Source organism: Trachemys scripta, chromosome 3 (assembly GCF_013100865.1).
Source record: "Trachemys scripta elegans isolate TJP31775 chromosome 3, CAS_Tse_1.0, whole genome shotgun sequence".
Lineage (NCBI taxonomy): Eukaryota > Metazoa > Chordata > Testudines > Emydidae > Trachemys > Trachemys scripta.
The window spans coordinates 34,435,202-34,450,041 of record NC_048300.1 but is presented as its reverse complement, the minus strand read 5'-3'; the positions used below and the strand labels follow the sequence as shown (position 1 = coordinate 34,450,041).

The following is a 14,840-nucleotide window of genomic DNA, read 5'->3' as shown; positions in this document are numbered from 1 at the left end:
TAGGTATTTCCCACTGGTATTATTTCCAGTATTCACTGGAGAACAGCCAATAACAAAATAGTTAAACACTTACTAAATGTTTTGTGAATTCTGTTGAAGTTGACATATGCACGCTGAAATATGAGATGATCAACAGCAGAAAAAGAGATTGATTCATGACAAAGGGATATGAAGTTTATAGTTTGTGTGTGTGGTTTTGGCTGGCATATTTGATTACAGTCCTAGCAATGGTGGCAAAACCACATTATTTTTACCCAGGCAGTATTATTTATTAAAGTTTTGCAGGCAAAACAGTCAGGGAAATTGTCTTTGCAGATAAAATCTCCTGGGTCTTTTGCTCCAAACAAATCTCCTCACCCAGGAGGAGGCGACTCCAGGTCCCCTTCCTCGCAAATGAAATCTCGGCTCTGCCTGGGAGGACGGTTTCCCTTTGGCTCTCAGTTCACTTCCCAGCGCTTGGAGACGGAGGGGAAATTCTTCCTAAAGAAGCCAAAAGCTCTGCCCCTAAAATGACGTCAGGGTGCCTATGCTGCGGCTGCTGCCCAATGGGAGGGTAGAGAGGATGCACCAGCAGAAAGCAGACACATTCGGCTTCGTTTGCTTGCAGCGGGGAGTTGAGGGTTAATGTTGTCAGCCAGCGAGGATCAAAGCGATTACAAGGGAAAAGGAGTCCAAAAAACGAAGCTTGCATTTGTCAACAACAATTTATCGCAGATTGGAGAGCCCTAAAGGGATCCCAGTGGGATTTTTGTTGTTACAGAGAAGAAAGAAAGAAAGAAAGAAAGAAAGAAAGAAAGAAAGAAAGAAAGAAAGAAAGAAAGAAAGAAAGTAAAGGAAACAACAACAAACACCCGCAGTGGAAATTCCTCAGAAAGAAATATTTACGTTAGGCGTTGACATCTTTTTTCTGTGCCCGCGCCGTATACTGCACAAATACACATTTGACTATAGACTTGCAGGCTAGGAAATAACAGTAACGTCTTGGGATCATCCACATCAGAGTGAAACTAAACAATACAACAACAACAGTACTACAGAGCGGGTGGGGGGCTAGAGGTTTGCAATGTTTATTGGGGAGCAGGATTTGAGTGATAACTGAAATAAAACGGGGGTGCTGTTTAAAACTTCAGAGGAAGATGATCAGGGATGTTCCCCTCCCCCCGGCTCACCACTTTTATCTTTAGCAGATTGGGAGGAGGAGGAAGAAAGCCCCCACTCCCGAACAAATCACTCCATGAATATGCAGGGCAGCGCTCATTGAGTCTGAAAGAGTCACGACCCCAGTCGTGGTTTCTTGACTTGCTTGTAGCTGTTGCTCTTTCATGCTCACTTTTACCGTATTGCTCCCCCAACAGGCAAAACTTTCTATTCACACACACACACACTGACGTCTTTTGCGCATTTCCTGCATTAGAGAGAGAGAGCGAGCGAGGCAAAGAGAGGTGGGGTGGTGCTCAGCCCAGCACCACCGCGAGCCAGCAGCGCTAGCCATCCAGAAGGCGGTGGTCACTCTGTGCCTTTTTAAATCTCCAAAGAGCCTGATCCGGAGCAGACTCCCCTCATGCATTGGATTCGTTCCACTGGATCCTTGGCCTTTGAGGAGGAGGAGGAGGAGGAGAAGGCGAGGAGGCTCCTCGATCCTATGCGGATGTAAGGTCCCCGGGTGTGTGTTTTCTGAGCAGAGACTGTGAAGTAGGCAGGGCTGGTTGTTTGGCTTGGTGTTTCGGGTTTGTGTGTGTGTTGCTGCTGCTGCCCACAGACAGTACTAGCGTGAGCAAGAGCCTCGGATCGCGGCTCTGCCTCCTTTGCAAAGACTGATCCAGGATTATGATCTAGGTGAAGGGAAAAGTCTGTTGCCCATCCCAAGGGTTTATTATGCTCGGATTTTGATTGCATTTTGGGGGGGTTTCTGCAAACACGGCCGTCCCCCCCTCCTTCCCTCCCTTCCTCCCTTGTTTTCCGTTAGAAACACAGGCACATTGTATGTATTCACGGGGTGTCGCAAGAGCAAAGGCTAAATAATCAAAGGTAGCAGCAGCAACAATAAGGGAGCCCCCACATTGTGGTCCGTCCCCCCCCCCGCAGACCTGCTCCCCTATTTATTGGTGAGATCTCCCTGCCTCCCTCCCTGTGCGTGTGAGTGTGTGTGAGTGTGCTTAATCCCAGAAAAAGTGAAGCCATCCAACCATGGTGGTTTTTAATGGCTTGCTGAAAATCAAGATCTGCGAGGCGGTGAATCTGAAACCCACACCTTGGTCGCTGAGGCATGCGGTGGGTCCCAGACCACAGACCTTTTTGCTGGACCCTTACATCGCCCTCAACGTGGACGATTCCAGGATCGGGCAGACCTCGACCAAGCAAAAGACCAATAGCCCTGCCTGGAATGATGAGTTTGTCACTGACGTTTGCAATGGCAGGAAGATTGAGATGGCTGTTTTCCATGATGCCCCCATCGGGTACGATGATTTTGTGGCTAACTGCACTATACAGTTTGAGGACTTGCTGCAGAATGGGAGCCGCCACTTTGAGGACTGGGTAAGTGTTTGCATTGTAAATGCATGTTTTGTAAGGCACTGCTGGGGATGCAACACCTTCATTGCAGAGCTAGGTTGCCAATGGCATGAAATAGCTCTGAAGCCTTTCCAGGCTTTGTTATACTCAGTCAGGCAGTATTACCGCATATCTCCCTTCTCTAAGATGTGTTTTACAGTTGTTTTTTTTTTGTTGTTTTTTTGGGGGAGAGGTGGAATAATTGAGTCTGGGTAAAAGATGGATCCTACTGGATCCAGCCTCCGAAATGTCACTGCCTAAATGGGGAACAAGTCTAGTTGCTCCTATTGTACCAAAAAACAAATCAAAACAAAACAAACAAGACAGACCCCCGGTGCATCCAGGAGTAGCAATGCAGCAAAAACCCAGATCCAGAAGCTAGAGCTTGATGGAGCCAGAATGTGGCTCACACCTCCCAAATTCTAATGCTTAAATTGAGAACACTATAAATGCTCTTGTTGCACCAACAGAACCCAGACCATGATGGATCCTAGCATGAAAGCACCACCAAAATCCAGATCTGATTCTTGAAACCAGGCAATTTTTGATCCCAAACCCCCAACTTTACAGCATCAATAGAAAACAAACATAGATATTCTTCTGACACCAAAAAGATGAATCTCGATGCATTCCAATGCAATTGTACTGCAGGTACTTGGTAGCTAAATCCTGCCAATTTTTGGTCCTAGTCTGTGAAATTCCACTGCCTAACTAAGCCACATGTTTAGCTGCCCCTTAAATATCCAGATCTGATGTGCCCAAGCCCCAGAGCGCTGCAAAATCTTGAATCCAGCATCCTAACATATTGTGGTTCAATTGCACTGCAAACAAAAAACCATTTGGAGATGTGCATTTCACAACTATATCAAACACAAACATATCACTGAAACAGCAACAAAGTTGGCTATATGTATTGTAAATAATGGTAACAATAATGTTCACAAGAAAGCATTAGAAACAGTCCTCTGATCTGGGATGTTCCATACATGACCAGCCATAATGTTGTGAAATCAAGTATCAGGGGGTAGCCGTGTTAGTCTGTATGTACAAAAACAACAAGGAGTCCGGTGGCACCTTAAAGACTAACAGATTTATTTGGGCATAAGCTTTCGTGGGTAAAAACCTCACTTCTTCAGATGCAACATCTGAAGAAGTGGGGTGAGAAGTGAGGTTTTTACCCACGAAAGCTTATGCCCAAATAAATCTGTTAGTCTTTAAGGTGCCACCAGACTCCTTGTTGTTAATGTTGTGAAATGTGCACCTACATGTTTATTTATTCTTGATGAAGAATCCAAATCTGGGCATTATTTGTTTAGCAGATGGAATAACAACAAAACACCAGAGCCTAGACTAGAAAATAGTTGGCAGATCATGGGCCTGATTCTAATTTACACGAAAGGGCATCTTTACATCGCAATGGCAGTGTAAAAGAGCCTTAAAGTGGATGTAAAGAGGTGTCAGCGTGAAGGAAAGGGGCCTTAGTGTAAATGACAATCAGGCCCTATTTCTGCTGATTGACTAAGAACGGAATGAGGGCTGTATAATTTTTATTTTAATATTAAAATTAACCTTTATAGATTTAAATGAGTCTATAAAGCCAAACATAACTTCTGCTAAATATGTTGCACCATGATGCTTGGGGTCTGTAGTATTTTGGTCGGCTATCAGAGTTGCTCATTTACCAAGTTTAGAGGCTAAAACTGGGTATTATGCAGCCAAAACTTTGCTCATTTGGAAAGATTTTTGCAGCTATCTTGTATCTGAAACCAGCAATGAAATCCTGGCCCCACTGAAATCAATGGGAATATCAGACCAGGATTCATCTCACATTTTTTGGTGGAAGAGTAGAAGCAAGACTTATTTTCTATTTTCATGGTACAAATTCTGAGTTTGTGGCCCAAATTTGGCAGGACTTTGAATGATTCAGATGCCAAATATGAATTTTGGCAGTGCTATTGTGCTGGGCATATCAGGGTTCAGATTTTTAAAGTGCAATAGGAGCATCTAAACATGTTCTTTAAGTAGGCAATGGAATTTAGCAGGTTGGGCCCCAAAACTGACAAGATCTGTCAGGATCCCAGTAGCGAATCCAGGAATTTGTGGTGCTATTGTACTGAGATGCATTGAGGTCCAGATTTTTTCGGAGTATGAGTGTCTACATTTGTTTTCCATGCAGTAGAATTGAGGGTAGGGTGGTCGTGGCCAAAAATTGGCTGATCCAGCAGAATCCAGGTGCTGAATGTGCATTTTTGCATTGCTCTCATGCCGTGATGTCTCATGGTCTGAATTTTATTAGTGCAGCAGGGGCAGATACACCTGTTCTCTATTTAAGTATTAGAATTTGAAGGGTGGGGCCAAATACTGGCAGGATCCAGCAATTGCCTTTTCCAAAATTATCTAATGAATCTTGCTTTACTGACTTTGATCAGTATAGGATAGAACATGGCATAATGCATAATTATTATTATACTGCATGTGATTATTTCATTTGTTAATAGGTAGGGACATCCAACAAACTTGCTTTTAGGACAACAAACTGTTTCTTCATCTGTTTTCACTGAGCTACTAGAGGCTTAGATTAATCCTATATCTAGTGCCATCTCTAATCAAAATAAAAATAAATAAAAACAACACAGTCATTAATAACTTCAGCAGTATTTGAATATTAAAGCCTAGAAAAAAGAAATGTTCTATGAAATCAAATACATGAAGGTACCTTATGATTCTTACACTACAAGGAAAATGTACATAGCCTAAACCACCTTCAGTCAAACAAATATACTTGTGCATTGTAAGTATGCACTAATATATCTGGACCTTTAATCATGTTAGAGATGAGGTTCCTATGTTTAATAAGAGAAATAAATTCCTCATTTTAGGTCTGTAATTGAAGGCAGCTATTTCTTCTGTTACTCTTACTATTTTTCAGAACAGAAATTGGAGTAGCCAATTTCTCCTTAATGCCTGCAATATCTAATAAATATAGTCTAATGAACAATCTTGGAAACTATGCTTAGCAGTTTTAAGGTCTGCCCATTAACACAGTAATCCTGGTAGTTACAACTGGGTAACATGTATCTGCTGAGCATATTAAATTAAATCACATTGCTACCGTCTTTTACCTTACACAATCCAGTCTGATGCAATACTGCTTCCTACACTAGACCTTTATAATAAAATAAATTTGTCAAAATAATAATGTCTTGATAACAGTTTTTGTTCAACATATTAACAGCTCTCATGCATTCATGTGCATGATCTTATAATACATACAGTTCTAAACTGTATTTTTATGAGAACTTTTTTTTTTTTTTTAAAATATCCATACTAGTTTTAAGGGGAAATTACTGACCTTGTAATTCTTATCAAAGGTCCAAAATACAAAGTGGACATCGCTGTCCAATATGTATCTGAAAAGGAATACTGTGTTGTTTTCTAGGGGAAAAAAAATCTCTCCTTTATGTAGTCAGCTCACCTACTTTGGTTGATTTTGCTCATTATGCTATCCCTCATTTTTTTTAAAAGATGAATTTTTCAGGAAGATGCTACATATTTTTCTCATTATTATGGCTGTGATGTAGACTGACACTATGGTTACAGTGAAAGCACTAACGTGATACACGAGTACAAATCTTAGTATCATAATAGCGACTTTTGCATTAGGAAGACTCCATTAAACACGCAACAAGCAATTTTCTTTTATCCCTAGGAATACTCAGCAGTCACAAAAAATAATTTGAAACATTATTTACTGACCCAGTGCAGACTACCTGTACATGTGTACCTCATGGCACATTTTCAGAGTGGTGTCTTATTTCAACACAATTGTCTAGATACTAACAGATGGCAGATTTTTAAAGGTTTAAATGCTATGTGTTTTTTAAAAAAAAAATGCTTGTGCATTTACGCAGAAGCTTGTGTTGATTTCTGAAAACAGAACAGTGACAATTAAAAAGATGGCTGCTTTTTACAGCGATGCATCAATACAGACACAGCACAGTTAAAGTGTCAGTTTTGCAGATTTTACTTGTTAATGGCTACATTGCAGTTTTAAAGAGAGTCCTAGATTGTTAATATTACAAGCTTCTCTATAGCTGAATAAAGTACTAGGAATGGGGCGAAGGATACTCAGGAAGATGTTGAAAGCTTTACATTTGGGAAATATGGAGCAATAAGTTAGGAAATCACGAGGAAAAAATTCTGTTAAAAATAACATGAAAGTATTAGTTAAGTGTGATTCAATTTAGGTGAAATGTCATTCACAATATTATAATAGACATGTCTTGATCTATTTTACCAAGGTTTATTATGTATGAAGTTTGTACTTTAATTTAGTAATATAGTCACATGTAAATTAGTAAGTTTTAAAGTGGGAAGAAAATTATTTTTATAACAAGGCTCATGACTGTAACTTTATGAACTAGAATTACTAGTGCTTATGTTCAGATTGCTAGTAGTCGGGACACTGGATATTAGTTTATCTGACAGATATGTGGCTGGATCCTGAGTTGATGTAAATCAACATAGCTCTGTCGATGTCACTGGATCTATGCTGATTACACTAGCTAAGGATCTTGCCCAGTAGGCCCAACTCTTTGCGTGAGAAAATCTCTTCTCGAAGTCACTGAAATTGGGCCCTCATGAGAAATTAATCCTTTTGCAGGCTGAGTTACTAGAATGCATGTGTTCAACCAGGACATCCCCACTTTTAAAAATGAAGACCTTCTATTTGCATCACAGAATATCATAAAGCTAGAGTTAGAGTAATGTACTGGACTTCATTTTGTACTGCCTTAAGAAGGACCTGCACATTCAGGAAAAAAATATGTGGTGTGCCATACAAATATACATATCTATTTATCTATCTATCTAGCTATACACCCACCCACGTCCACCCACACTTTCATGAGCTTCTGTTTGGTTGTCATATGCTTTTTTCCTTACTTCATTTCCCCATCATTGCTGATTCCCAAGATCTAAAAATGAAGCATACTCTTTTAAAATCGCCCTGCTTATTTACCTGATTTATTCAGTGATAGCAAAGCCAGTACTGGAAGCATCATATTTCCTTTAGTAAATGATGGTGATGACACTCATGTGACTGTGTGGCATCACTGCATGAAATAGGCTGATTATGAATTGAACAGAAACTGAATGCCTCGTCAATCAGCAATTATGAAAAATGGAATTTGGAAAAGTTTACCTAAATATAGGTTATGGTCCTGCAAAAACACTTGGAATGAGATTACTCAGGGTAGTAAGTGTTTGCAAGGTCAGGTCCGTACTTTGGGGCTGCAATGAGTAGTGTGAAGGCTTTAAGTAATACTGCCTAAAGTTAGGTGCTTAAATGAGAAAGCCCTGATTTTCAAAGTGCTGAGCTAACACAGGAGTTGTTGGGCCTAGTTATCTAGTGAAAATATATAAGAAATACAAAAATATATGAGGAGGAATACTGGATATGACCAATAGCAATATCCACGGAAAATAGTAGGATACAGCTTGCCACCTACTATACTCCATGTGCTGAATTAATTGTAAAGGTTGTTCAGGTGCCTGCCCGTGGTTTTCTGCTTTATATTGTCATATACCTTTTGCTTTTTGTGTGATAACTTACCACAGCTAGCAGGTCTAGGAGTTCTATTATTCCAGTGGACAAGGGATTGGATTGTAATAATTTTAGTATAGGTCACTCTACATATTAGTTTGTACTTGTGCCTGATGTAGACTGGATGATGAATGTTGGCAATAGACTAGAGGGGTATGATCATTATGCATCTTCCCTTTTCTATTCTTCTCTATCCATTGAACTTATCTGCACAGAATGTGAAATTTGAGAAGCCCAGGATTTTCTATTTAGAAGCTTTGCTTCTTATCTACATATTCAGAGCCAGATCATCAGCTGCTGTAAATCATATCATCTGTTGACTGTTTGTTTAAATCAATTAGTAGACTCTGGTCCTAGTTGATAGGCATCTACATCACAAAACAATCATCACTAATTGGAAACCCGGGTTAGTTTCAGCAAAATTTGAATATGCCATGGAGACTGAACTACACTTTCACTCTGAAAGGTGTTGCTAACAGATCAGGACTGAGAAGCCAAAGAAATGTGCAGTACTAGTGTTGCCTGCAAAGTACCAGTTATATGGATGAAGTGAGTGGCTACAAATCATGATTCTAAAGAAAGAATGTAATTGTGTTTTATTTAACTTAGATTTTTTTATTTACAACTTGCTAGTGATTAATTTTCTTCTAATTTTATATTCTTAAATTGCTGAAATGTGTATAATACTCGATTCTTCAATGAGCTTCCTAATTGTTTGTAGAATTTCAGCTGTTACATAGAGATTTTTCTCTACTATGGCCTGGTCTACACGACAAGGTTAGGTCAACATAAGCTGCCTTGGGTCGACCTAATTGTTCATCTGTCTACACTTAAATGTCTGCCACTGATGTGAGTGTCCTGTTACAATGACAAACACTACCTCCCTGAGCAGCACTGAGCCATGGTCAGTGTACTGAGGTTGACACAGCACAAGTGTAGATGCTGCATTACTTGTGTCGACCCAGCTGTCGCACAATCCTCAACACTGATTGCTCTAGTCACAATTGTGAACTCCACTGCCCAAGGGTCATGGAGACTGGAACCCACTTCTCCCATTTAAAATTTTTGAAGTGCCTTTCCCTGACTGTCCAGGTTGGTGAGCACATCTAGCTGCTCTCTATTGTTGTGAGCAACTGCCCATCTGAACTGCAGGCTACACATTCCAGCCATGCTTCAGCTTGGAGTAGACAGGAAATATTGGATCTCCTGGGCCTGTGGGGAGAAGGGGTTGTACAGGCACAGCTCTGAACCAGCCATAGAAACGTCAACATCTACGAGCAGATTGCACAGGGATTGTAGGTACGATGGGGACCAGCAGCAGTGCCATGTGAAAGCGAAGGAACTGTGGCAGGCTTGCTAGAAGGCCCGGGAGGCAAAATGTCAATCCCGTGTCGAGTCACAGACCTGCTGCTTTTGCAAAGAGCTGCATACCATACTTGGAGACCCCATCACCAGCCCGCAGACCTCCGAGGATAAATCTGAGGAACCAAAATCACAGGCCCCCTTGCAAGAACAGCAAAGAGGAGCTGCAGGAGGAAGAGGAGGAAGATGGGGGACATGTGACTGGGGGGGTCCAGCTAAGCCATGAGCCAGGACCTATTTGAGACTCCACAGCAGTCCAGTCAGTCGAGCATGGGTGAGCCCAGTGCAGGAGAAGGAACCTCAGGTAAGTGTGTACATTTATTTTCCATTACATTGATGTCCCCAACTTAGCAGGACACAGATATCATTTTTCATTAATTTACTTGTACTATAAAAGGCAGAGGTACAACAAAGAGAGGTAGCTTATTATCTGATTTTCATTCCCCTCTAGAGTTAGGCAAGGAGGGGTCATGAAGAGCAGTTAGTTCATATACACAGGGATGTCCCTTGAATCCTCCTGAGAGATCGTGATTAAACTTTCATGGAGATACTCTGCAGTTCTCTCCTGAAGTTTCTAGAGATGGCAGCCTTCCTCTGTGGTAGGACAGTTTCCTATGCCACTCAGCAATAACTTTGGCAGGCACCATTGCAGTAAAGAGGCTAGCAGCATTTGGGCCTCTTTAGGATGCCAGCTGTAACTGTGCTCTCTCTGCCTGTGTTACCTGCAGGAGTGAGATATCAGCTAAAATCACCACCACATGTGGAAAATGGTACCAGTATTCAGTGCAATTGCCCTAGACTCATAGTTTCATGCAACTGAGCAATTCCTGCCTCACTGCCTGTGAGTCATACTCACAATGGCAGGTGCTGCGGATGGCATGTGCACAAGCATTCCAAAGCAGAAGTGTCAATAGACTTGTTTAAAATCTTAGGGGAGCAAGAGAGGCGAGTTCTGAATCTTAACTTTCACTTTCAATTGTGACTATACTGACAATGGTTCCTCTGTGTGTTTTATTTGCAGCTGCTGCCATTGAGGCCTTGAGGGGATCCCCCTCCATATCATTGGAATGCCTGAGCCAGCTAAGAAGGAGAAAGAAGAGGACTCAGGTGACATGTTCAATGAAATCCTGCAAGCCAGTGCTGCATCAGACTGTGAATAAAGGGCTTGGAGGGTGAACACTGCAGACAGCCTGGAGAAGGAAAGAGCGGACAGGGGAAAGACCCAGGAGTCCCAGCAGGAAAAGGAGAGGTAGATTCACCAGAACAGAATGGGGCTTCTCTGGCAGCAAACACAGATGCTGCAGACTCTTGTGGACCTGCAGGTTCAACAATCCCGGGCTCGTCTCTGTTTGCAGTCCATGGAGAACTCCATTACAGCTCCTCCTTACATACATCACAATGTTCCATGTGGCAACCGGGGCCACAACCTTACCCCTACCACTCCACATCAGGAACAACCTGATTAAGGACAACCTCAGCTTCACATACACTGCTCTGTGAAATCCACTGATGCTGTATATGTAGGTAAAATGGATTTGAATGCTCTTTCCCATTTGTAAGTTCTGTTCCATTAATATATTAAGTTTTTAATGTATTTGCTTTTAAATGGTACAGATTGTTTTTCCACTGGTTTTGTTACTTAATAACATTCTATTATTTGGAAAATAATTAATCTTTATTTGTTCACAACATATGCTGCAGAGTGCCTAGCAGTTCAGAAAGCACCCAGCACTTCAAAATTAATAGGTGCATTGCCAGTTGTGTTCATAGATGTATACCAAGCACCACACAATTCCTAACAAGCTCCAAAACATCAGGGCAAGGTAGAGCACAATACACCACAATGCATTACTGTGGTTTACTGTTAAAGTGCTCTTTCAAAGCCTCCCTGAGCTGTATAGCTCTGTGTTTTGCTCTTCTAATAGCCCTTGTGTCTGGCTGTTCAAACTCAGCAGACAGCTGCTCCACCTCCACCCTCTATTCCGGCAGCAGCTTTTCCCTCTTTGCTTCACAGATATTATGCAGGACACAGGAGGTAGCTACAACCATTGGGATGTTTTTTTCACTGAGATCCAAACTTGTGATTAAACAACACCAGCGCCCTTTCAATCTAGCAAAACCACATTCAACTGTCATTCTGAACCAGCTGAGCCAGTAGTTGAATCTTTTCTTGTTGAGGTGGCTGGTGTATGGCTTCATGAGCCAGAGGAGTAAGGGATAGGCTGGGTCACCCAGCATCACTGTTGACAACATTGCCAATCAGGAAAGAAGGTCCCTGCTTGTAGCTTTCTGAACAGTCCTGTGTTCTTAAAGATGCAAGAGTCAAGCACCTTCCCTGACTAGCCAATATTGATGTTGGTGAAGCATCCCTGGTGATCCATGAACTTTTGCATAACCATAGAAAACTAGCTCTTTCTGTTGATGTTCTCTGTGGCCAGGTGGTCTGGTGCCAAAATAGGGATATTTGTGCTTAGGGTTGCCAACTTTCTAATCGCACAAAACTGAACACCCCTGCCCTGAGGCCCTGCCCCTGCCCCGCCCCTTCTCTGAGGCCCAGCCCCCACTCACTCCATCCCCCCTTCTGCCGTCGCTCGCTCTCCCCCACCCTTAATCATTTTCACTAGGCTGGAGCAGGGGGTTGGGGTATGGGACGGGGTGAGGGCTCCTGCTAATTCCCTGCCTGCTCTGGCTCCACGCAGCTCCCGGAATTGGCCAGCATGTCCCTGCAGGCCCTAGACAGAGGGGCCGGGGGCTCTGCGCGCTGCCCACGCCTACAAGCGCTGCCCCCACAGCTCCCATTGGCCACGGTTCCTGAACTCTTGGCAACTCCACCACCGTTTGGGAACCCCGTTGCTACAGATCCATCCATTATCTTGCATTTTACTAAACATACAGCATCCATCTCCTGCACATTGCTGAGAGTCATGGTCCTGCGCAGCAGGAGACCATTAATGGCTTTGCACACTTGCATGACAACAGCCCCCACAGTGGATTTTCCAATTCCAAAATGATTTTCCACTGACCAGTAGCAATCCAGCGTTGCAAGTGTCCACAGTGAAATCCGCCCTCACTTCTCTGCTGTCAGTGCAGCTCTTATTGTGGTGTCCCTGCACTGGAAGGCTGAGGCGAACTTGGCACACAGATCCAGGAATGTGGCCTTGTGCATTTGAAAGTTCTGCAGCCATTGCTTACAATTCCAAGCTAGCATTACAATGCAAATCCAGTGCTTGTTTCTCGGGCCCAGAAGCAGCACTCCACCATCTTCAGCTGCTCTGTGAACGCCACCAACAACCTTGAATTGGTTCTTGCTATATCCCACAGCAATCTGTCCTCCGCAAAATCGTCATGGTCCATGCTGATTCAGTTCTTATGGCTCTGCAAATACCAAAAGATTGCGCGTCCTGTGCTTGCAACATTTGTGACAATAGTGCAGAGCTGTGCAGGCTCCATGCTGCTGTCAGAGATGGCGGGCTGCAAGGAGGGCTGCGAGGGTTCATGAGATATTTAAGAAAGGCTATAGATGACATTATGGGATGGAGACAGTTGCATGCTGGGAAGTTAACACCTTGCTCCCTGTCACTGCTGTGCGACTATTTTCTGCCCCACTATGCATTGCCAAAACTTCCCAAAAGACAATGTGCTGGACGATGGTGAGCTGCACACTTGGATAGCTACCCATGGTGCTCCACACTGTGCAATGACACAAGCACTCCTGGTGAGTCTGCACAGTGCCAAAGCAAGGAGCCAAATATGCACACACACAAACGATATAATAACTGCGGTGGCTATATGCATATCTTGCGTCGACCAGTTTGTAATGTAGAGTTGGCCTGAGAAGTTAGACATTTCACACATAAAAATTCTCATCTGTGCTGAAAAAGACAAATCCAGATCTTCATTAACATCTTTACTGTGAGAAAAGCACAAATTTACCCCTGTACTGCATTTGCAAACAAAATCACCTTCTGACATATTGAATTTCCACAAATCAAGAAAGCTGAAATGCTTTGACCACTGCACTTCTTCATTGTTTGAGGTTGATGGGACTAGTGCTCCTATGTCACTTAGGTGCTTTTGAATATCCTACCGTTAGGTGTCTAAATATTACTAGGAAAAGCAGTCAGTAAACAAAGACTGACATTTAATAAAATCCGTTTGCTCTTTACTCTTATTCATTACCACTAATACTCCTGCCAACATCGCTGCCGCTGCTTGTCGGGCGTGGTTTAATTATGCGGGTGGGAGAGCTCTCTCCTGTCAGTATAGAGCAGCTACACAGAGATCTTTTAGCGGTGCAGCTGCATCAGTACAGCTGTGCTGCTGTAAGGTTTTTAGTGTAGACATAGCCTTAGTTGATGGCACGAGAACTTTTGGCAGATATATAAAGAAAGACCTGTAGGAGATTCACCATCAGAGAGGAATGGGGAAGGGACTTTCCAGCTCAGCCAGATGGAGAGGCCTGTGGGGAGCTCCCTGGAGCGAGGAATGAGAGCAGAGGCCTGACAAGGCTTGAGAAAATGCTGGACAGTAGGTTTGGGGAAATGTCTTGCAAGAGGCTGGTGAATCTGTGAAATGAGGGAAAGGCTTGTTTTAATTTAAGCTGATGTTTGAATTCTGATGTGTTGATAAACTGGACCTTGAGAAGGGATGTTAAGTATCTGAGTCTCCAAGAAAGGGAAACTCAGGCAGTGATAGGGTCTGGTACCAGATTGTGTAAAACCTGTTGCAAAGATTGGAGAAAGGGAACATCAGAGAATACTGAATGAAATGCCCTAGCTCTGTATAAATGAGTGCTTTCCTACAGTACAGATGTCACTAGAAAGGTCGAAAAAGAATATTCAGCAACAATTAAACACTTGGATCAGCAAATGATAGTATTAGCAAATAGTGCCATACATTAGGAAATTTTTTGAATGACAGTTATGCTTTGCACTAGTTGCTAAAATGAAATACAAACTAGCATGATACAAAAAAAAGGTGCAGAATTATATAACCTACTGATTGTTAGTCAAAGTGAGCGATTTGAATTGCTAGTAAAGTTTGGGTTTTAAAGTGTCCTTTCACTATGAAAGACTATCCTGTTCCTCTGCCTTTTGCTAGCAGGACCAAGATTTCCCCAAAGAGAATCTGATCTGGACATCACTTCAGAATAAGCAGCTGACAGGCTGGTGAGGTGTGTGCAGCCGCCTGCCTGGAAGTCAGAGAAAGTGAAGTTGTGCTGCTCCAATAAGCTCTTCTACAGAGGGGGAAGAGGTTCAGCCTGGTTAAGAGATGACCAGATTTAACATGATTGATTTGAAGCTGGGACAGAATCTCCAGTTTC

The 14,840-nt window shown here is 42.6% G+C and overlaps 1 protein-coding gene across 2 annotated transcripts in view; it reads left to right on the top strand.

Moving 5' to 3' along the window:
* The first annotated feature begins 1,299 nt into the window (after nt 1-1,299).
* PRKCE (protein kinase C epsilon) overlaps nt 1,300-14,840 on the top strand; it is a 478,428-nt gene continuing 464,887 nt past the window's right edge. Inside the window, exon 1 of one of the 2 annotated variants that reach the window (XM_034764425.1) lies at nt 1,300-2,535. In XM_034764425.1, coding sequence (XP_034620316.1) covers nt 2,188-2,535 — 348 coding nt within the window. In that variant the 5' untranslated portion in view covers nt 1,300-2,187. The remainder of the gene's footprint in view (nt 2,536-14,840) is intronic. The other variant, XM_034764424.1, reaches the window with a different exon arrangement.